Source organism: Oncorhynchus keta, chromosome 27 (genome assembly GCF_023373465.1).
Source record: "Oncorhynchus keta strain PuntledgeMale-10-30-2019 chromosome 27, Oket_V2, whole genome shotgun sequence".
Classification (NCBI taxonomy): domain Eukaryota; kingdom Metazoa; phylum Chordata; class Actinopteri; order Salmoniformes; family Salmonidae; genus Oncorhynchus; species Oncorhynchus keta.
This window is the reverse complement of record NC_068447.1, coordinates 41,690,360-41,712,616: the sequence shown is the minus strand read 5'-3', so window position 1 is coordinate 41,712,616 and position 22,257 is coordinate 41,690,360. Positions and strand designations below refer to the sequence as shown.

General features: G+C 42.9%; 1 protein-coding gene across 1 annotated transcript in view; it reads left to right on the top strand.

Moving 5' to 3' along the window:
- The window catches only part of LOC118360095 (RNA-binding motif, single-stranded-interacting protein 2-like), a 37,624-nt gene extending 15,382 nt beyond the window's left edge, over positions 1-22,242 (top strand). The window contains exons 4-13 of the mRNA XM_035739205.2: positions 1,749-1,840; positions 13,689-13,846; positions 15,867-15,946; positions 16,447-16,556; positions 16,981-17,027; positions 17,311-17,404; positions 17,788-17,844; positions 18,140-18,250; positions 18,693-18,773; positions 18,929-22,242. Of these exons, the coding sequence (XP_035595098.1) occupies positions 1,749-1,840; positions 13,689-13,846; positions 15,867-15,946; positions 16,447-16,556; positions 16,981-17,027; positions 17,311-17,404; positions 17,788-17,844; positions 18,140-18,250; positions 18,693-18,773; positions 18,929-19,006 (908 nt within the window). The 3' untranslated portion in view covers positions 19,007-22,242. The remainder of the gene's footprint in view (positions 1-1,748; positions 1,841-13,688; positions 13,847-15,866; positions 15,947-16,446; positions 16,557-16,980; positions 17,028-17,310; positions 17,405-17,787; positions 17,845-18,139; positions 18,251-18,692; positions 18,774-18,928) is intronic.
- The last annotated feature ends 15 nt before the right edge of the window (positions 22,243-22,257 follow it).

The following is a 22,257-nucleotide window of genomic DNA, read 5'->3' as shown; positions in this document are numbered from 1 at the left end:
TGATGACGAGCTTGGAGGGTACTATGGTGTTGAATGCCGAGCTGTAGTCGATGAACAGCATTCTCACATAGGTATTCCTCTTGTCCAGGTGGGTTAGGGCAGTGTGCAGTGTGGTTGAGATTGCATCGTCTGTGGACCTATTTGGGCGGTAAGCAAATTGGAGTGGGTCTAGGGTGTCAGGTAGGGTGGAGGTGATATGGTCCTTGACTAGTCTCTCAAAGCACTTCATGATGACGGAAGTGAGTGCTACGGGCGGTAGTCGTTTAGCTCAGTTACCTTAGCTTTCTTGGGAACAGGAACAATGGTGGCCCTCTTGAAGCATGTGGGAACAGCAGACTGGTATAGGAATTGATTGAATATGTCCGTAAACACACCGGCCAGCTGGTCTGCGCATGCTCTAAGGGAGCGGATGGGGATGCCGTCTGGGCCTGCAGCCTTGCGAGGGTTAACATGTTTAAATGTCTTACTCACCTCGGCTGCAGTGAAGGAGAGACCGCATGTTTTCGTTGCAGGCCGTGTCAGTGGCACTGTATTGTCCTCAAGGCGGGCAAAAAAGTTATTTAGTCTGCCTGGGAGCAAGACATCCTGGTCCGTGACTGGGCTGGGTTTCTTCTTGTAGTCCGTGATTGACTGTAGACCCTGCCACATGCCTCTTGTGTCTGAGCCGTTGAATTGAGATTCTACTTTGTCTCTGTACTGACGCTTAGCTTGTTTAATAGCCTTGCGGAGGGAATAGCTGCATTGTTTATATTCGGTCATGTTGCCAGACACCTTGCCCTGATTAAAAGCAGTGGTTCGCGCTTTCAGTTTCACGCGAATGCTGCCATCAATCCACGGTTTCTGGTTAGGGAATGTTTTTATCGTTGCTATGGGAACGACATCTTCAACGCACGTTCTAATGAACTCGCACACCGAATCAGCGTATTCGTCAATATTTTTATCTGACGCAATACGAAACATGTCCCAGTCCACGTGATGGAAGCAGTCTTGGAGTGTGGAGTCAGCTTGGTCTGACCAGCGTTGGACAGACCTCAGCGTGGGAGCCTCTTGTTTAAGTTTCTGCCTGCCACATCTGGCCACAGTAGAAGGATAGACTATATTCTCCTAAACCTGCCTCCACCACAGAGGTTCTGTTCTGTAGCGTTATCCTAAACCTGCCTCCACCACAGAGATTCTGTTCTGTAGCGTTATCCTAAACCTGCCTCCACCACAGAGGTTCTGCTCTGTAGCGTTATCCTAAACCTGCCTCCACCACAGAGGTTCTGTTCTGTAGCGTTATCCTAAACCTGCCTCCACCACAGAGGTTCTGTTCTGTAGCGTTATCCTAAACCTGCCTCCACCACAGAGGTTCTGTTCTGTAGCGTTATCCTAAACCTGCCTCCACCACAGAGGTTCTGTTCTGTAGCGTTATCCTAAACCTGCCTCCACCACAGAGGTTCTGTTCTGTCATATTATCCTTAACCTGTCTGCTGTTTCAGCCCCATTCAATGCTTACCTGCACAGGACCTGCATGATTTGAGGTGTCATGGCCATAGGTAGATACTGTATCTCTCTCTATGTTCATGCCTAAGGACAGGTGGTTTTCATTATCATGTTACCTGGCAAGGAATAACCCTGGTCCCTAGTTACAGTCTATGGTCAGGTCACATAGTCCTAGTCAGAAAACTCCCTGCCCTAGGCCTGTTGCCACAGTATGTACTTCTCAGTGTCACAACTCAAAGTATATTTGTCTGTCGTTGTCCCTGCAGGCTATGGCTTTGTTGACTTTGACAGTCCGTCCGCGGCACAGAAAGCAGTGACAGCACTGAAAGCTGGTGGAGTCCAGGCTCAGATGGCTAAGGTAAGATGTCTACTCTCTCTCTCTTTCTCTCTCGCTCCCCCTGTTTCTATATCGCTCCCCCCTTTTCTGAGAGCAGAGCTCTCCTTGTTGTGGTTGTTCTTTTGTCTTTGTGTGGTGACCCTTGAGAGAGTAGTGTGTTGACCAATTAAGCCCATCGGTGTGTGTGTGTGCCTGCGCTTGCCTGCGTGTGTGTCTTACAGAGGTGCTCAGGGAGTGTGTCCCAGGCAGGCAGCTCCTGCTCCCTCAGCAACCTGTACAAAGGGCTAGCCTGTTCTCCCTGGTGGAGGGAGGCAGGAGGCTGAGTCACTGTCTGAGCAGCTCTCTCCCCAGCCTCCCCAGCCCAGTACCAGGGCCCAATGCCCAGCCACGAGCCTTGTCACACCGGCTGGCCTCTCGGCAAACTCTCAAACCACACATTTGGCATCCGCAAACACTCACACACAGACTGCTTTAACCTCAGGCCCGCACCATCTCTGACACACTCTAAACGTACACTTGGCAACTACAGACACACATACAGTCCGTCCATGACACAGAAACACACACACAGCCCACAGGATCAGAACGAGGCAGATGCGAATTTCACCAGAAATGACTCACAACACATTTGGCAACCACGCACGCAAGCACAAACTGCTCCAACCTCAGCCCCACACCATTTCTGACACACACTTAACTTACACTTGGCAACTACACACACACACACACAGACACACAGACAGACACACAGACACACACACAGACACACACACAGACACACACACACACACACACACACACACACACACACACACACACACACACACACACACACACACACACACACACACACACACACACACACACACACACACACACACACACACACACACAGCATCAGAACAGATGACATTTCACCAGAATGACTCACAATGAGTCAGAAATGTGTCTGGGTAGGTATCAGCCAAGGTTGTAAACCTCCCAATGAACACCAGACATATATACAGACTGAAATATGGGTTATTCAGTATGTGAGAACACTTGTGAATGTCAGTAATCCAGCACAAATGGAGATCAGCTTCCTAGCTAACAATTCTAGGGAGAGAGAACGTTTTTGTAATGTTACCCATAATGTTCCCCTAACGTTTGAGTGGTCCAGTTCTCCGTTAGTCAGGGGAACATTTTATCTATTGCTTCTGAGTGGCGCAGCGTTCTAAGGCACTGCATTGTAGTGTTAGAGGCGTCACTACAGACCCTAGTTGGATTATGGGCTGTAATCACAACCGGCCATGATCGGGAGTCCCATAAGGTGGGGCACAATTGGCCCAGCATCGTCCGGGTTAGGGCTGGGGTAGGCTGTCATTGTAAATAAGAATTTGTTCTTAACTGGCTTGCCTAGTTAAAGAAAAGTTGAAGAAAAATAAATATATGGGGGGGGGGGGGGGAGAATATTCCATCAACGTCACATCAAACATACACAAAATATGGTTGCCATGTTCTCAGAATATAAGACATGAATGTTCGAGACAGGTTTTATGAGAACATTGAAAGAACATTCTGGTTTCCAGTTTTCAGGCCTTGTTACTGTTTCCAAGCCTATGGGTTTGTAGCTTCAACCCCGCAGGACACACGCACACTAACACACACCAACGGATTAATGGCCTGCTGAATGTTTTCTCTTTTCTCTTGATTAGTTTGTTAATTTCCATATTATGTCTAACTCTGAGAATCTACCCAGGGCTGAAAATAGCCCATATTAATATATGTACCCTTAGAAATAAGGTTCATGACATCAATAACTTGCTAACGTCACATAACATTCATATATTAGCCATTTCTGAGACTCACTTAGATAATTCCTTTGATGATACAGCAGTAGCAATACAAGCATATAACATCTAAGAGACAGGAATGCTCATGGGGGAGGTGTTGCTGTATATATTCAGAGCCGTATCCCTGTATTACTTAAAGAAGATCTCATGGCAATTGTTATTGAAGTGCTGTGGTAGGTAGCAGGTTCATTTGCCTGGTCTAAAGACTATTATTTTGGGGTGTTGCTATAGGCCACCAAGTGCTAACAGTCAGTATCTAAATAATGTGTGTGAAATGCTTGATAGTGTGTGTGATGTAAACAGAGAGGTCTACTTTCTTGGGGACCTGAATATTGACTGGTTTTCATCAAGCTGTCCACTCAAGAGGAAGTTTCTCACTCTAACCAGTGCTTGTAATCTGGTTCAGGTTATTAATCAACCTACCAGGGTGTTTACAAACACTACAGGAACAAGATCATCCACATGTATCGATCACATTTGTATTAGTACTGTAGGACTTTGTTCTAAAGCTGTATCTGTCCCCATTGGATGCAATGATCACAATATAGTGGCTATATCCAGGAAAGCCAAAGTTAAAACAGCTGGGCCTAAAATAGTGTATAAGAGATTATACAAAAGATTTAGCTGAGACTTATGTGGATGATGTAAAAAAATATTTATGATTATTAAGGAGCATCCAGATGCTGCACTTGATGAATTTATGAAGTTACTTCTTCAAATTATTGATAAACATGCACCTGTTAAGGATCTATATGTTACAACTGTTAAGGTTCCATGGATTGATGAGGAGTTGAAAAGCTGTATGATTGAAAGAGATGAGAGGAGTGGCTAATAAGTGGCTAATAAGTCTGGCTGTACATCTGACTGGCGGACTTACTGCAAACCGAGAAATGATGTGACTAAACTCAACTAAAAGAAGAAGAAACTGTATTATGAAGCCAAGAATGATGGAACAAAAACATTTGAGTACTTTAAATGAAATTAGGTGCAGAAAGACAAATTCAACTCTTTTATCGAAGGTTAAGCTGCAGCTGGCCCAGAACAGAGCAGCATGTCTTGCTCTTCATTGTAATCAGAGGGCTAACATAAATACTATAATACCAGTCACTCTTGGCTAAGAGTTGAGGAAAGACTGACTGCATAATTTCTTATTTTTTATAAAGAAACATTAATGGGTTGAAAATTCCACATTGTTTTCATAGTCAACTTACACTCAGCACTGACAAAAAGCTCAAAGTATTATCTAGAGCCATGAGTACATGGAACTCCCTTTCATCTCATATTGCTCAAATAAACAGCAAACCTGGTTTCAAAAAACAGGTAAAGCAACACCTCAGGGCACAACACCTCTCCCCTATTTGACCTGGATAGTTTGTGTGTGATATGTAGTTTATGAATGTCGTTTTTAAATGTATGTAGTTCTGATCTTGAGCTGATCTTGTCTATTAATGCTCTCTTTATTATGTCATGTTTCACAACAGCTAGTTGGGATTTTGCAACAGCTAATGGGGAGCCTAATAAAATATCAATACCAAGCCCATCAAGGTCCTGATTGGTGAACCACTGATCCATTCATAGCTCTTACCGTCTGTTGGCAAGTTTAGGGATACACGCACGCACGCACGCACGCACGCACGCACGCACGCACGCACGCACACACACACACACACACACACACACACACACACACACACACACACACACACACACACACACACACACACACACACACACACACACACACAGTGTTTTCAACGTACATATTTCTCAGACTTCAACATACATGATTACATGTTCATTTATACAGTAACTATAGGTGTAAGCAGTAGGGTGAATGCAGTTTGAAGTATTTCTTTCTTTCTTTCTTTATTTCACCTTTATTTAACCAGGTAGGCCAGTTGAGAACAAGTTCTCATTTAGAACTGCGACCTGGCCAAGATAAAGCAAAGTAGTGCGACACAAACAACAACACAGAGTTACACATGGAATAAACAAACATACAGTCAATAATGCAATAGAGAAAAAGTATATTTACAGTGTGTGCAAATGAGGTAAGATAAGGGAGGTAGGCAATAAATAGGCCTTAGTGGCGAAATAATTACAATTTAGCAATTTAGCAATTAAACACTGGAGTGATTCAGAGGAGAAACCAAACTTCCACGAACGATATATCATCGAAGAGATAAGTGAAAAACACCTTGAGGATTGATTCTAAACAACGTTTGCCATGTTTCAGTCGATATTATGGAGTTAATTTGGAAAAAAGTTAGGCGTTTTGATGACTGAATTTTCGGGTTTTTTTGGTAGCCAAACATGATGAACAAAACGGAGCGATTTCTCCTACACAAATAATATTTTTGGAAAAACTGAACATTTGCTATCTAACTGAGAGTCTCCTCATTGAAAACATCCGAAGTTCTTCAAAGGTAAATTATTTTATTTGAATGCTTTTCTAGTTTTTGTGAAAATGTTGCCCGCTGAATGCTAGGCTTAATGCTATGCTAGCTATCAATACTCTTACACAAATGCTTGTTTTGCTATGGTTGAAAAGCATATTTTGAAAATCTGAGATGACAGTGTTGTTAACAAAAGGCTAGCATATTTATTTCATTTCATTTGCGATTTTCATGAATAGTTAACGTTGCGTTATGGTAATGAGCTTGAGGCTGTAATTACGATCCCGGATCCGGGATTGCTAGCATCAAGAGGTTTTAATGACCTTTTGAGACGGTCGTACCCCCATCACAACCAATAATATAAGCTTGTTTACACAATTGTTGTGAAAACAATGCAATTGTAAACCAACACTCCATAGCCTCAAAACATGATTAAAACAATATTTTGCATATCATGGATGGTCAGTCCTTGCATCCATACCTCTGTCTATGAATTTGAGAGGGGTTATATTTCTCCAGCCCCGTCCCTCAGCTGTTTACCAAACAGCTTTGTTATTGTTTGAACTGCAGATTACCTCGAAGGGAACGTTCTCTAAAATCGTTGGGTTCTCAGTGGTGTTAGGTGTGTGTGTCTCTGATGGTTGGAATAGTGTGTGTGTGTGCTTGCAAAGTGTCGATTTGGTGTTGGTTGTTGTTGATGTGGCAATGAGAGGTGTGTGTGTGTGTGTGTGTTCCTCGGGGAGAGACAAATCACCTTCACTGCAGGTCGCAGTGATTGCACTATGCATAATTCATGAGCTTGAGATGAATATCAAATGCATTTTACAGCTTTTTAATCACATCTGCACACTAATGAATATGCAAAACAGTTATGGTTGAAATTCAGATACGCTATCATACAAGTATCTTACTTTGCTGTTATTTCAATTCAATTTGTTTGGGCAGGCAGGTAGTTTACTGAGTAGAAGTGGAAGATCTATCGAATTAATCAAAAGTATATGACATCATCCAAGCATTCCTACTTGGGAAGGACTACTTTGAGCTTCAGATCGTATTTGTCACAGCTGCATAATTTTACTGATGCCTGCATATGAATTCAAGGTCAGGATTATGCATGTGACTGACATATTTGGTCCCTGGTCAGAGCCCCATTGGGAATATGATGGTGCGTGGAACCGTAGGAATGAATTCAGTTCCAGTCTCTGTCCAAATCTGCCCTCACACAGTGTATATAATTCTCCACAAAGATCACCCAATTATCGTAGAGACTCAGAGCCCATTGAATTGCAACTATTCTGTGATATCACATTACTTCACTGACGCATGAACACTCAGTGCTGTTAACACAGCTAGTCTCACACAATGGGCCTGTCTTCTTCTCTCTCGGTGACTGGCTGTCTAATAAAGTGTTGAGGGGGGGGGGACTTGAGAGAGACGTACTTAAGAGACAGAGAGAGTGAGTGAGGGAGTGAGGCAGAGAGAGAGAGGGAGTGAGACAGAGAGAAAGGAAGGCAAAGAGAGGAGTAGAGAGAGAAGTCCAGCCAGACTCACAGCTAACAACAAACGTTCCCACAACTGAGAGAACATGTCCTTAAGAGTCTCATTAGGTCATTAACTAACATTTTCATAGGAATGTTCCTGTGAAGAGCAACTGTAATATCCTATGAATCTCCGAGTCATGGATGAACAAGGACATGGAATATATAAATCGAACACGGATTACAAAGGGAAATCCAGCTGCAAGCTGCCCAGTGACACAAGCCTACCAGATGAACTAAATTCCTTCTATGCTTGCTTCGAGGCTAGCAACACTGAACCATGCATGAGAACACCAGCTGTTCCGGACTACTGTGTGATCACACTCTCCGTAGCCAATTTGTCTTTTAATTGTTTTAATTTAATCTTTATTTAACTAGGCAAGTCCATTAAGAAAAAAATCTTATTTACAATGACAGCCTACCAAAAGGCAAAAGGCCTCTTGCAGGGACGGGGCTAGGATAAAAAAAAAATATATATAGGACAAAACACACATCACGACAAGAGAGACACCGCAATACTACATGAAGAGAGACCTAAGACAACATCATAACATGGCAGCAACATAGCATGGTAGCAACACAACATGGCAGCAGCACAACATGGTAGCAGTACAAAACATTGTACAAACATTATTGGGCACAGACAACATCACAAAGGCAAGAAGTTAGAGACAACAATACATCTCGCAAAGCCTTTGAATGAAAAGATGGAGATAAAACTGTCCAGTTTGAGTGTTTTTTGCAGCTCGTTCCAGTCGCTAGCTGCAGCAAACTGAAAAGAGGAGCGACCCAGGGATGTGTGTGCTTTGGGGGACCTTTAACAGAATGTGACTGGCAGAACGGGTGTTGTATGTGGAGGATGAGGGCTGCAGTAGGTATCTCAGATAGGGGTGAGTAGAGCATAAGAGGATTTTATAAATAAGCATCAACCAGTGGGTCTTGCGACAGGTATACAGAGACCAGTTTACAGAGAAGTATAGAGTGCAATGATGTGTCCTATAAGGAGCATTGGTGGCAAATCTGATGGCCGAATGGTAAAGAACATCTAGCTACTGAAGAGCACCTTTTCCTGCCGATCTATAAATTACATCTCCGTAATCTAGCATGGGTAGGATGGTCATCTGAATCAGGGTAGTTTGTCAGCTGGGTGAAAAAGGAGTGATTACGATAGAGGAAACCAAGTCTAGATTTAACCTTATCCTGCAGCTTTGATGTATGCTGAGAGAAGGACAGTGTACGGTCTAGCCATACTCCCAGGTACTTGTATGAGGTGACCACCTCAAGCTCTAAACCCTCAGAGATAGGAATCACACCTGTGGAGAGAGGGGCTTTCTTCTTACCAAACCACATGACCTTTGTTTTAGAGGTGTTCAGAACAGGGTTAAAGGCAGAGAAAGCTTGTTGGACACTAAGAATGCTTTGTTGTAGAGCGTTTTAACACAAAATCCGGGGAGGGGCCAGCTGAGTATAAGACTGTATCATCTGCATATACATGGATGAGAGAGATTCCTACTGCCTGAGCTATGTTGTTGATGTAAATCGAGAAGAGCGTGGGGCCTATGTTCGAGCCTTGGGGTACTCCCTTGGTGACAGGCAGTGGCTGAGACAGCAGATGTTCTGACTTTATATACTGCACTATTTGAGAGAGGTAGTTCGCAAACCAGGCCAAAGACACCTCAGAGACACCAATACTCCTTAGCCGGCCCACAAGAATGGAACGGTCTACTGTATCAAAAGCTTTTGCCAAATCAATAAAAATAGCAGCACAACATTGCTTAGAATCAAGGGCAATTGTGACGTCATTTAGGACCTTTAAGGTTGCAGTGACACATCCATAACCTGAGCGGAAACCAGATTGCATACCAGAGAGAATACTATAGACATCAAGAAAGTCAGTCAGTTGATTATTTACTAGTTTTTCAACACAGTTAAGATCAGCTTGATCTCCCAGCAAAGGGACCTCCCCAGAGAGGAGAGACAGAGATAGGCTTGGCGATGATAGAGGCTGCAACCTTAAAAAACAAAGTGTCTAAACCAATTGAGCCAGATGTTTTGTGGGGGTCAAGTTTAAGGCGCTCCTTTAACGTCTCAGACTCAATGACTTCCTGCAGGGAGAAACTTTGTAGAGAATCGGGGCTAATCGCATTAGAAGGGGTGGAAGATGAGGAAATGTTGGACGGGCAATGAGGAATGGTTGAGTCAAACAGGAATCCTGACTTAATGAAGTTGTGATTAAAGAGCTCCTTGTCAGTAACAACCACATCATCAACATTAAGGGACATGGGCAGCTGTGAGGAGGAGGGTTTATTCTCCAGGTCTTTAACCGTTTTCCAGAACATCTTGGGGTTAGACCCACAGAGAGAGAACTGCTCCCTAAAATAACTAACTAAGGCCTTCCAGATAGTCTGAGTGCACGTATTTCTCATTTTCCTGAACGACAGCCAGTCAGCCTAAGTATGTGTGTGCCGAGCCTTTCTCAAAATGGAATTCTTGAGGTGGAGTATCTCTGTCAGATCACGGTCGAACCAGGGGCTGAACCAAATTTAATTCAAATTTTCTTTATGGGCGTGTACCAATACCACTGAAAATGTAAAAAAAGAAGGTCTAAGCGTGTTTGACAGAGGGGATCATGCTGATTCTATACCATTTTAAAGAGGCCAGGTCATGAAGGAAGGCTTGCTCATTAAAGTTTTTTAGCAAGCGTGTATGACAAATCAGGACAGGTCGTTTCAGTGAGCAGCCATTACGAACACAGGCTGTAAAACAGTGATCACTAAAGTCATTACAGAAAACACCAGACTGATACCTATCAGGACTAATTGTGAGGATAACATCAAGGAGAGTAGGCTTTTCTGGGTGTTTGGAGTCATACCTTGTGGGATTGGTAATAATCTGGGAAAGATTTAGGGAGTCCCATTGTTTTAGGGCTTGGTCATGAGGTTCCAGTTTAGGACAAATTCAGACATAGTGTAAGGGGCCAGGGGAGAGTTTAGGGAAGGTAGAGCACAGGCCGGTGTTGATGGTGGACAATGACACCCAGCAACAGTCAACAAGAAGCTATTTGAAAGTGTAATGCTTAAAACCAGCAGATCAAGTTGTTTGGGGACAGACTTGGTGGAGACAACCGAGCACTGAAGGTGTTCCTTGGTAAAGATTGCTACTCCACCCCCTTTGGAAGATCTGTCTTGCCAAAAAAGGTTATAACCAGAAAGGTTAACATCAGTGTTCAAAACACTCTTTCTTAACCACGTCTCAGTAATGACCAACACATCTGGATTGGAGCTGTGAACCCACACCTTCAATTGATACATTTTAGGTAATAATTTCTAGTGTTAACGTGCAGAAAACCCAGACTTTTACGAGAGCAGAAATCTGTGGAACAGATATCAGAGCACAAGTCAGATTGGGGATAGCAACAGTAGATGGCCCAGGGTGTAGATGGCCCAGGGTGTACATGCACATTTCCAGATATCATCAGCAGTAATAAAATCAGGGCACGGCAGAGGGGCGAGCTCTGCAGTGTTCATTTTTGATGACATTTGAATGTGCATCAGATGGCAACAAGATTATATTGTACAGCAATTTCATCAGGTAACATGAATACAAAGCCGGCGAGAGGTGGTTAGAATAGGATGAGAGGCCGAGAGTCTGTCGAACCAATAGAGAGTCAGAGTCCCTAGTGTGGGAACAAACATAGTCTGTCCCACAGTTGGGTAAACAAGCATGTTCATAGTCAACAAAGCACGCAGGAGTCATGAGGCAAATAGAATAGAGCACAAGAAATAGATATAACGGCCATTGTAAGTTCAAAGAGTCACTCGCCCCAACAAGACAACTTGAGAGAGTAGCTCTCTGAGTCCAGAAGGCTACAAAAGTCTGAGATAAAATCAATATATAGTAGTCGTATACCAGTTCATTTAAGTGCTTCTGATGAAGCTCACATAATAAGCTTCACAAGTTAATTAGCCTACCTAAAATTCTGATCAGTCCAAAGTCTGCAGTGTGTGTGAGTGTGTAAGTGTGTGTGTGCAACAACATTCACAAGGCCGCAAGGCCAGATGGATTATCAGGAAGCGTACTCAGAGCATACGCTGAACAGCTGGCAAGTGTCTACACTGACATTTTCAACCACCATAGTCCCTGTGCCAAATAATGCCCAGGTAACCTCTCTAAATGATTATCGCCCCGTAGCACTCACATCTGTAGCCATAAAATGCTTTTAAAGGCTGGTCATGGCTCACATCAACACCATCCTCCAGGACACCCTGGACCCACTACAATTCACATACCGCCCCAACAGATCCACAAATGATGCAATCGCTATTGCACTCCACACTGCCCTTTCCGGCTTGGAATGCTGTTCATTGACTACAGCTCAGCGTTCAACACCATAGTGCCCTCCAATATCATCACTAAGCTAAGGACCCTGGGACTGAACACCTACCTCTGCAACTGGATCCTGGAATTCCTGACGGGCTGCCCCCAGGTGGTGAGTTTAGGCAACAACACATTCGCTATGCTGACCCTCAACATGGGGGCCCCTCAGGGCTGCGTGCTTAGTCCCCTCCGGTTCACCAATGACTGTGTGGGCTCGCACGACTCCAACACCATCATTAAGTTTCCAGATGACACGACGGTGGTAAGCCCGATCACTGACGATGATGAGACAGCCTATAGGGAGTAGGTCAGAGACCTGGCAGTGTGGTGCCAGGACAACAACCTCTACCTCAATGTCAGCAAGACAAATGAGCTGATCATGGACTACAGGAAATGGAAGGCAGAGTACGTCCCCATTCACATCGACAGAGCTGTAGTGGAGTGGGTTGAGAGCTTCCAGTTCCTCAGTGTCCACATCACTAAGGACCTATCATGGTCCAAACACAACAACACAGTCGTGAAGAGGGTACAACAACACCTCTTCCCCCCCAGGAAGCTGAAAAGATTTTGCATGGGCCCTCAGATCCACAAAAAGTTCTACAGCTGCACCATTGAGAGCTTCTTGACTTGCTGCATCACCGCTTGGTATGGCACCTGCTTGGCATCCGACCATAAGGCGCTACAGAGGGTAATGAGTACAGCCCAGTACATCCCTGGGGCCGAGCTACCTGCCATCCAGGACCTCTATAACAGGCGGTGTCAGAAGAAGGCCCTAAAAAGTGTTAACCACTCCAGCCACCCTGGTCACAGACTGTCCTCTATGCTACCACACGGCAAGTGGTACCGGAGCGCCAAGTCTGGGACCAAAAGGCTCCTTAGCAGGTTCTACCATTAATCAAATGGCTACCCTGACTATTTGTATTGACCCCCTGTTTATCTTCACTGGCCCTCTTGCACCGGCTCTATGCACACTCACTGGACTCTACACACACTCAGACATACTACAATGACACTCCAACACAGACATAGGCTACATACGCTCACACACACAAAAACACACACACATAGACACACTTTCACACCTTTCACATACTGTATATATATATCTGCTACTCTGTATATTATCTATCCTGATTGCCTAGTTACCCCTACCTACATGTACATATTACCTCAATTATCTCAAGTACCCCATACCCCTGCACATTGACTCGGTACCACTACTCCTTGTATATAGTCTTGTTATTGTTATTTTATTGTGTTACTATTTCCATTTTTTTTAAAATATATTTTTAACTCTGCATTGTTGGGAAAGGGCTCATTTCGCGCTAAAGTCGACACCTGCTGTATTCGGCGCATGTGATAAATAACATTTGGTTGGTGTTCTCAGAAGGATTTTGCTAACATAGATACAAAATGTTCCCCTAACTTACAGAAAACTGGACACACAAACATGAAGGGAATGTTACAGGTAACATTACAAGAACATTCTCCCTAGAATAGTTGTCCTCGACATCTCCAGTGCCCTTCTTTCCTCTCCACAGCCTCCTCAAAACGTTGTCAAGCTTAGAAAGGCAAGTGTGTATGTTGTTAAAGGCCCCTCTCTCTCTTCTCCCTGTCTGTGATCCAGCAACGGGAGCAGGACCCCACTAACCTGTGCTTCTCCAACCTGCCTGTGTCTATGGACGAGCAAATTTAACCTTGTATTCCTCCCTCCCTCCCTCCACAGCAACAGGAGCAGGACCCCACTAACCTGTACATCTCCAACCTGCCTGTGTCCATGGATGAGCAGGAGCTGGAGAATATACTGAAGCCCTTCAGTCAGGTCATCTCTACACGCATCCTCAGAGACGCCAACGGCACCAGCAGAGGAGTGGGCTTTGCCAGGTAACCAACTTTGACACCTCTGAAATAAAGTTTTAGGTCACAGCTACTTTAGGAAATGCAAAAAATAGATTCCTGCGTACTATATCATGTATACAGTGGGGCAAAAGTATTTAGTCAGCCACCAATTGTGCAAGTTCTCCCACTTAAAAAGATGAGAGAGGTCTGTAATTTTCATCATAGGTACACTTCAACTATCACAGACAAAATGAGAAAAAAAATCCAGAAAATCACATTGTAGGATTTTTAATGAATTTATTTGCAAATTATGGTGGAAAATAAGTATTTGGTCAATAGCAAAAGTTTATCTCAATACTTTGTTATATACCCTTTGTTGGCAATGACAGAGGTCAAACGTTTTCTGTAAGACTTCACAAGGTTTTCACACACTGTTTCTGGTATTTTGGCCCATTCCTCCATGCAGATCTCCTCTAGAGCAGTGATGTTTTGGGGCTGTTGCTGGGCAACACGGACTTTCAACTCCCTCCAAAGATTTTCTATGGGGTTGAGATCTGGAGACTGGCTAGGCCACTCCAGGACCTTGAAATGCTTCTTACGAAGCCACTCCTTCGTTTCCCGGGCGGTGTGTTTGGGATCATTGTCATGCTGAAAGACCCAGCCACGTTTCATCTTCAATGCCCTTGCTGATGGAAGGAGGTTTTCACTCAAAATCACACGATACATGGCCCCATTCATTCTTTCCTTTACACGGATCAATCGTCCTGGTCCCTTTGCAGAAAAACAGCCCCAAAGCATGATGTTTCCACCCCATGCTTCACAGTAGGTATGGTGTTCTTTGGATGCAACTCAGCATTCTTTGTCCTCCAAACACGACGAGTTGAGTTTTTACCAAAAAGTTATATTTTGGTTTCATCTGACCATATGACATTCTCCCAATCTTCTTCTGGATCATCCAAATGCTCTCTAGCAAACTTCAGACGAGCCTGGACATGTACTGGCTTAAGCAGGGGGGGGGGCACGTCTGGCACTGCAGGATTTGAGTCCCTGGCGGCATAGTGTGTTACTGATGGTAGGCTTTGTTACTTTGGTCCCAGCTCTCTGCAGGTCATTCACTAGGTCCGCCCGTGTGGTTCTGGGATTTTTGCTCACTGTTCTTGTGATCATTTTGACCCCACGGGGTGAGATCTTGCGTGGAGCCCCAGATCGAGGGAGATTATCAGTGGTCTTGTATGTCTTCCATTTCCTAATAATTGCTCCCACAGTTGATTTCTTCAAACCAAGCTGCTTACCTATTGCAGATTCAGTCTTTCCAGCCTGGTGCAGGTCTACAATTTTGTTTCTGGTGTCCTTTGACAGCTCTTTGGTCTTGGCCATAGTGGAGTTTGGAGTGTGATTGTTTGAGGTTGTGGACAGGTGTCTTTTATACTGATAACAAGTTCAAACAGGTGCCATTAATACAGGTAACGAGTGGAGGACAGAGGAACCCCTTAAAGAAGAAGTTACAGGTCTGTGAGAGCCAGAAATATTGCTTGTTTGTAGGTGACCAAATACTTATTTTCCACCATAATTTGCAAATAAATTCATGAAAAATCCTACAATGTGATTTTCTGGATTTTTTTTCTCATTTTGTCTGTGATAGTTGAAGTGTACCTATGATGAAAATAACAGGCCTCTCTCATCTTTTTAAGTGGGAGAACTTGCACAATTGGTGGCTGACTAAATACTTTTTTTGCCCCACTGTATCTCCACACTTAAACATTTATTGACAAATGCAATGTTATGATCATATATATCTTGGCTTTGTCAAGGCATGGCTAGCTTGCCAGGGTCATATTCAGTTGCCAAATGCTGTCAAACATTGCAGATAGAAATGCCATGAATAGAGGTGATGTGATTCTGTATGTTAGAGAGGCATGTTTGTTCTACATAGCCTATTTCTCTCTGAGCGTTCCAAAACATTGTGTCCTGCTAGACGTGCCCCTGGTAAACTCACCTGTCTGCTGAGCCCTCTGCTGGTTACTGGGGATAGTACAGCATCCTGTAAATCAAGTTTTATTTGCAGGATGGAGTCAACAGAGAAATGTGAGACTATCATTCAACATTTCAATGGCAAATATATCAAGACTCCACCTGGAGTACCCGGTGAGTCATCTTTATCTCATCATGTTTTCGATTTCTTTTGAGAACAAAGTTTATTCTGTATGATGCCTTGGTTGAAAGGGTCAGGAGCAACAGAAAGGCTCGATCTTCCACAGTATCTTGGTTCACTGTCATATTTTAATTAAGCAATAAGGCCCGGTGGTATATGGCCAATATACCACGGCTAAGGGCTGTTCTTAAGCACGACGCAATGCCGAGTGCCTGGACACAGCCCTAAGCCGTGGTATATTGGCCATATATCACAAACTCCAGAGGTGCCTTACTGCTATTATAAATTGTTTACCCAACGTAATTAGAGCAGTAAAAATAACTGTTTAGTCATACCTGTGGTATACGGTCTGATATACCACAGCTGCCAGCCAATCAGCGTTCAGGGCTCGAACCACCCAGTTTATAATGTATAATAAACAGTATAAACACACAGATTAAACCCCTTCAGTGCTCCACAGTCACTCAACCCTCTTCTTCTCCTCTCCTCCCAGTGCCATTGGAACCCCTGTTGTGTAAGTTTGCAGACGGAGGACAGAAGAAGAGACAGAGCCAGGGAAAGTACCTGCAGAATGGCCGTCCCTGGACAACAGATGGGGAAACGGTGAGTTCTCATTCAGACAGTCAACAGTCTACCGTCTTCCCTGTAGTCTTTCTTGTTGCCATTTCACCAAGGCGATTCAGGTACTTTCAACTGTTTTTAAGTACAGTGACATTAAAGTAACTGTGTTGCTTCATCTTTTACAAGGAAGTAGCAAGCATTTTTTAAATGGTCGGTTTGAGATACAAGTTTGAAGTGTTTTCTCTCCAATTTATGCTTTGGGCACAAATACGAGTATAGAATGAGTCAACAACATCATTTGGGTATGAGGTAACAGAACATGAACTTTTAAAAGTGAGACAGTTACTTTAAAGCTCAAGCGGGATTTTTTTGTCCCAATTTCTTTCTGGTTAGATATTTCTCATTCAAACGCATGTATTACTGTATGTGTGCTTACTGCATTGTATCTGAATGTGTTTGACCACAGGGAGGAATGACACTGACCTATGACCCCACCACAGCCTTACAGAACGGGTGAGCGAATACTCCACCAACGCCTCCACCACACCAACGGCAGTCATTGCATTTTGGTACACCGCTGCGCTTTGGCCGTAAATGGTAGCAGCAGGCGAATGTCGAACTTTTGTTGCGCACAGAGCCAGATGATGCCGCGTACCATTTTGCGCCGCGACGCTGTCGGTTTGATCAAAGGTGTTAAAACCTCAATGAGATGATCCTGGACATATGTACAGCAGGGATGACAGTGTGTGTTGGATACTGATGGGTTTCTTCTTCTTCTCTCTCTGTGTGTCTGCAGGTTCTACTCCTCTCCCTACAGTATGGCCCCTAACAGAATGATCGCTCAGACATCCCTCGTCCCCTACATGCACTCTCCTGTTAATACCTACCAGGTCCGTCTGTTGTATTTCTGTGGATATATTACTGTGTACAGAGGATTTATTTCTTGTTATAAACTGGGCGGGTTCGAGCCCTGAATGCTGATTGGCTGACCACCGACTGTATGCCACGGGTATGACAAAATGCTTGTTTTTACTGCTCTAATTACAATGGTAACCAGTTTCTAACAGCAATAAGCCCCTCCGGGGGTTTGTGGTGCATGGCCAATAATGCCACGGCTAATGGCTGTGTCCAGGCACTCCGTGTTGCGCCTAAGAACAGCCCTTAGCCGTGGTATATTGGCCATATACCACAGGCCTTTGGCCCTTATTGCTTCATTCTGAACATTTGCAGAGAGCACACATCTTATGTTGTGTGTCTGTCTTCTCCGCTGCAGATCCACAGTCCACAGTCCTGGATGCATCATCATCAGTCGTACCTCATGCAGCCCTCAGTGAGTTTTACCCACTGCTACTGTGGGTCTGTTACTGCCTATCAGTGAATCAGTGTGATCTGCCTGTCTCTCACTTTCTGTGTCTGAGAGAAACACCTGTTAGACATAAACATACCGGCACTCTGTGTGATGTTTGCACTCGATGTTTGAGCTGCGTGACAAACAATTGTGTGTGTATGTGCATACGTGCATTTTTGTTTGTGTATGTGAATGTTAACTCTGTGTGTGTGTGTGTGTGTGTGTGTGTGTGTGTGTGTGTGTGTGTGTGTGTGTGTGTGTGTGTGTGTGTCCGTAGGGCCAAGTCCTGACGCCAGGCATGGACCATACCATGTCCATCCAGCCAACCCCTATGATGGGGCCTCTCACACAGCAGCTCAGCCACCTCTCTATGGGCAGCAGTGGCACGGTCAGTCCCAACGGAACACTACTGTCTCGACATACAGTAGATACTTTGGACAAAGACATTGTGTTGTCAGTGCCATCCATAACGCCACTTTTTATCCCTCAATGAAGACAGTTTTACTCAGAAAAGAGACAAATGTGAATAAAATTCTAGAATGATTACCAGGGGCGCAACTTTGGATTAAGAAGTGGGGGGGCATAATCCATTTTTTTCCCTCTATATATTTTTTTATCCAGTTGGATAAAAACTCCAAACAGCCTACCCGGCCGCTTGGAGGCGTCCACATGGTCCTAAAGCACAACGTTGCCTCATTTTGTCTCACATTCCAATGATAAAACAAATGCAATTTCAGAATGTGGGTGGGGGGGGACATGTCCCCCCTGTTCCCAGTGAAAGTTGTGCCCCTGATGATTACGTTCTAATAGTTTCCTCCTCTCTATTTTAGTATATGCCTGCAAACACATCTATGCAAGGGACCTACATCCCCCAGTACACCCAAGTGCCTCAGACCACTGTTTCAGTCGAGGTAAGAAACATCCTACTACAAGTTACTTTACTGACTTTATTGTCCCCGTGGGGAAAATGTGTTGCATTTACACATTTAAAACTATAATGTGGTATGAAACAACTGGTCTCTTTACTGACGATTGATTGATGAATTCTTCTTCAATATGTTAACAGGAAAGTGCCATCCAGCAACAGGTCTCCCTGGAGACTCCCACAGAACACACAGGTTACTCCTATCAGCTTAGAAAGTGAAGAGGAGGGACAGGTGGGTTATACTAGAGTCTATTTCCTGGGCCACCTGCGGGCCCGTACAGCTCAGCGCATAGTGACTCTGGACAGAAGCACCAGACAGTCACACGATGGACAAAAGGATATTTCAAAATCAGAGGTTATGGTAAACTCTTGAATACAGACGAATGGATACTGTGAAAACGAACAGAACATGGGGCATCTATTTTGACCACAGAACATGACTCTACAGTCGAAGAAAGAGAAACCAAACACAGGATTTTTCTTTTTGTGCACATATTAACAAATTATTTTCCTAAATATTCTGGGGAGTCAGAATGAAATCAGGATCATAAAAGTTACAACAACATGTGTTGTCGATTAGCTGTACTTTTTTTGTTGTAAAATATGCTGATTTCACCTGTATTTTTTTAGTATAGATTGAAAAAGTCAATAATCAAAGATTTTTTTTGTTCATTTCACAATGCCATTGTTGTTTTTGTTCACTTCACAGTGTTTTTACCGGTACATTTTTGACAAGAGAAGGCTGAACCAACTGCTTAAGTTACTTAGATCATAGATGGTCTCATATCTGGTACTATCAACTCAGATACCGTTTTTAGCACTTGGGTCCCTAGTTGAAATTCTCACAATAATTCTCAGAATCTAAATAGATATTTAGAAATAAAGCTAAAGACAATCAAACATTGAATTTATTATTTCCTGATTCTGGCCAATTATAATAAAATCATGCAGGGAATAAAAATATATATATGCATGATTAAATTTGACATGAAATACATTTAGTTGCTGGTTATATTTGGGGAATTTAATATTATATTTCTCCAATGCCAACCAACAACATAAATAAGTCTTTACATTTGGTTTTAGTGGGTTAAGCTGCTACCCTTTTAAACAGACCCAACGTTGTTGTCAGGAGTTCACATTAGTGTGTTGCGCTCGTAGTTTAAACAAGTAAATTTGAGATCCAACGTTACTTTCTCTCCGTCTGTTTATAGATGCCTCTGTTTTTGTTTATTCGGTTTTGTTTTGATTCTGAGTGACAGTTTTTTTTTTTTTTAAAGAAAGTTTGTGAGATCTTTTTTATTCGATTGAATACTTTTCAGATTGATACATTTTATTTTTTGGTAGTGTGCAGTGAGTGGTTACATGTTTCTATGGACAAGTAGATTTGTTCTTGAAAGATTTGTTGGCTTTTTCTTTTGGAATAATGTCTGTCATTAGTCATTTTTGTTTTTTCTTGTTCTCAATCTCTGTTTTAATTTTCAATCACATGGAAAATGCTCTAAATGTTTGAGAGATTTCAAATCGGTCTGTGTCATCAGTTTTGGCACGTTCACCGTTTTAAAGAGGTGTGCTCAACTACTCATCACTCCAAGATAATTATGGGCTCGATTCAATCCCAATTGAAATTTAAAGGCAATGTGACCGCATTCACCGTAAACTGCATATGTTGGCTCAATTGGAAATGACCATTAAATGTCTATTGCGCAATCCGTAACAATTTCAGCTTCGCTGACTGAATCGAGCTCTAAGTGTAATGGCTCTTAGAAATGATTTCAGAAATGTGTCCTACGTGGTAGAGTAGTCACTAAATCAGTGGTTAGGGAATGCGGTGTGAAAAGTAACAATACTTCCTACCCAACAAGAGCAATGTAAAGTTAGCTGAGTGTTCGTGTGCAAGATTCGGAGACGTTTTCTAAACTCTTAACTTCTATGGTTCTCCAGGCTGCCCCGCACAGTCACAGCGGGTACTGTCTCCATAGCTTCACTCTTCCGTCAAACGTTCACAAACCAGGCATAAATCCCAGGTCAAAAATCAAATCAGACTGTTTTGTTTCTTAAAAAGGCCAGTGATCTATGCAATAAATAAAAAAACACACACACATCCACAATAATGCAATACTTACGCTATAGATGAATTTCAGAACTTTTTCAGGTGACAATGGGCTGTTTGTTTGTCAATAGTGACTTTTGAAACTTAGCATTCTGCTATTGGTGGCTTTCATTTGAGTTCATCCAAAACGTTTAGTTGTAAGATTATACACGCCTCGCTGTTCATCGAAATGACAGTGAGATCGCTGCATAGAAAGGGAATGTCTGTATATGCTCTACAGGCTATCTACTAACCTTAAATCGGTGATAGTATGACCATCTGTAGAAAGAGCATCGACAGGTGGACTATCCAAATAAAGTGTTACCATGTACAGCATGGTTCATGAGGTTGGAGAAAAATCACTCGGATATCTTGCTAAAGACCTCACACTATCTCCTAAAAATGGGATACACAGTCCTTATTGTTGGTCAACCAAAATATTGGTTGTTGATTTCTTTGTTTGTTTTCAAAGACATCATCCGGTAGACATTTCTAAGTGATCAAATGCTTGGTTTAGAATACATCTGTAGTTCATTATTTTGTGACTGTACATGAAAAGGTTTGTTGACACTAGTAATAAGCTTTATGAATTGTCTCATGAATTAATTTGTGGTAGGAAGAATATTATCAGAAATGCCTTGTAGATTTCACCAAGAGAAGATTTAAAAAGGGTGCTATCTGGAAACATTTATGTACTGTCTGCAAAGTGTTTGATAAAACAGGAATTATTTTATTGTAATATTTACACCCACGTAGTATCAGTCTTAGGAAACCCCAATTTAACGTTTGTTACACTCATTTAATTTTGACGACAATCATTCCAGATTTGAGTTAAAATCAAAAATATTCAGCATTAGTTTGAGATGTCGGAATGCCCTTGCCCTTTGCTGTAGTTCAGACAATCATTTACATGAAGTCCACTTGAAACATCTTGCTGCTAATTTAGGATTTTAAAGGTTGCGTAGGAGTGGGCTCTACTGCTTTGTCTTTCATTGTACAATGCCAACTAGAGGGAGGAAATATTAGCTGAAGCTCCGTCCAGCAATAAGTCACCGTCATGTCAGGTTAAAAAGGAACACATTTCATAGTCATTGGCTCACAGCCTTAACATCTATCCCCTGGCTTTATCAAGTCCATTATAAAGCAGTCATGTACAATCTTTTTCACTTTGGTCAATCATTAATTTGCCCTTATGTGCCACACTAGCAGGTCTATGGCGGTGTTTTAAACACAGCCTTAAAAATAAATAAAAATCCACCTTTCTAGACTAACAGCTTTTCAATATTATTTTTTTGGGGGGGGGGTTGATGTTATTTTTGAACTAGGTCATTTTTTTTATTAAAAGGAATCCACATTATTTTTATACTTTGTCCATGTG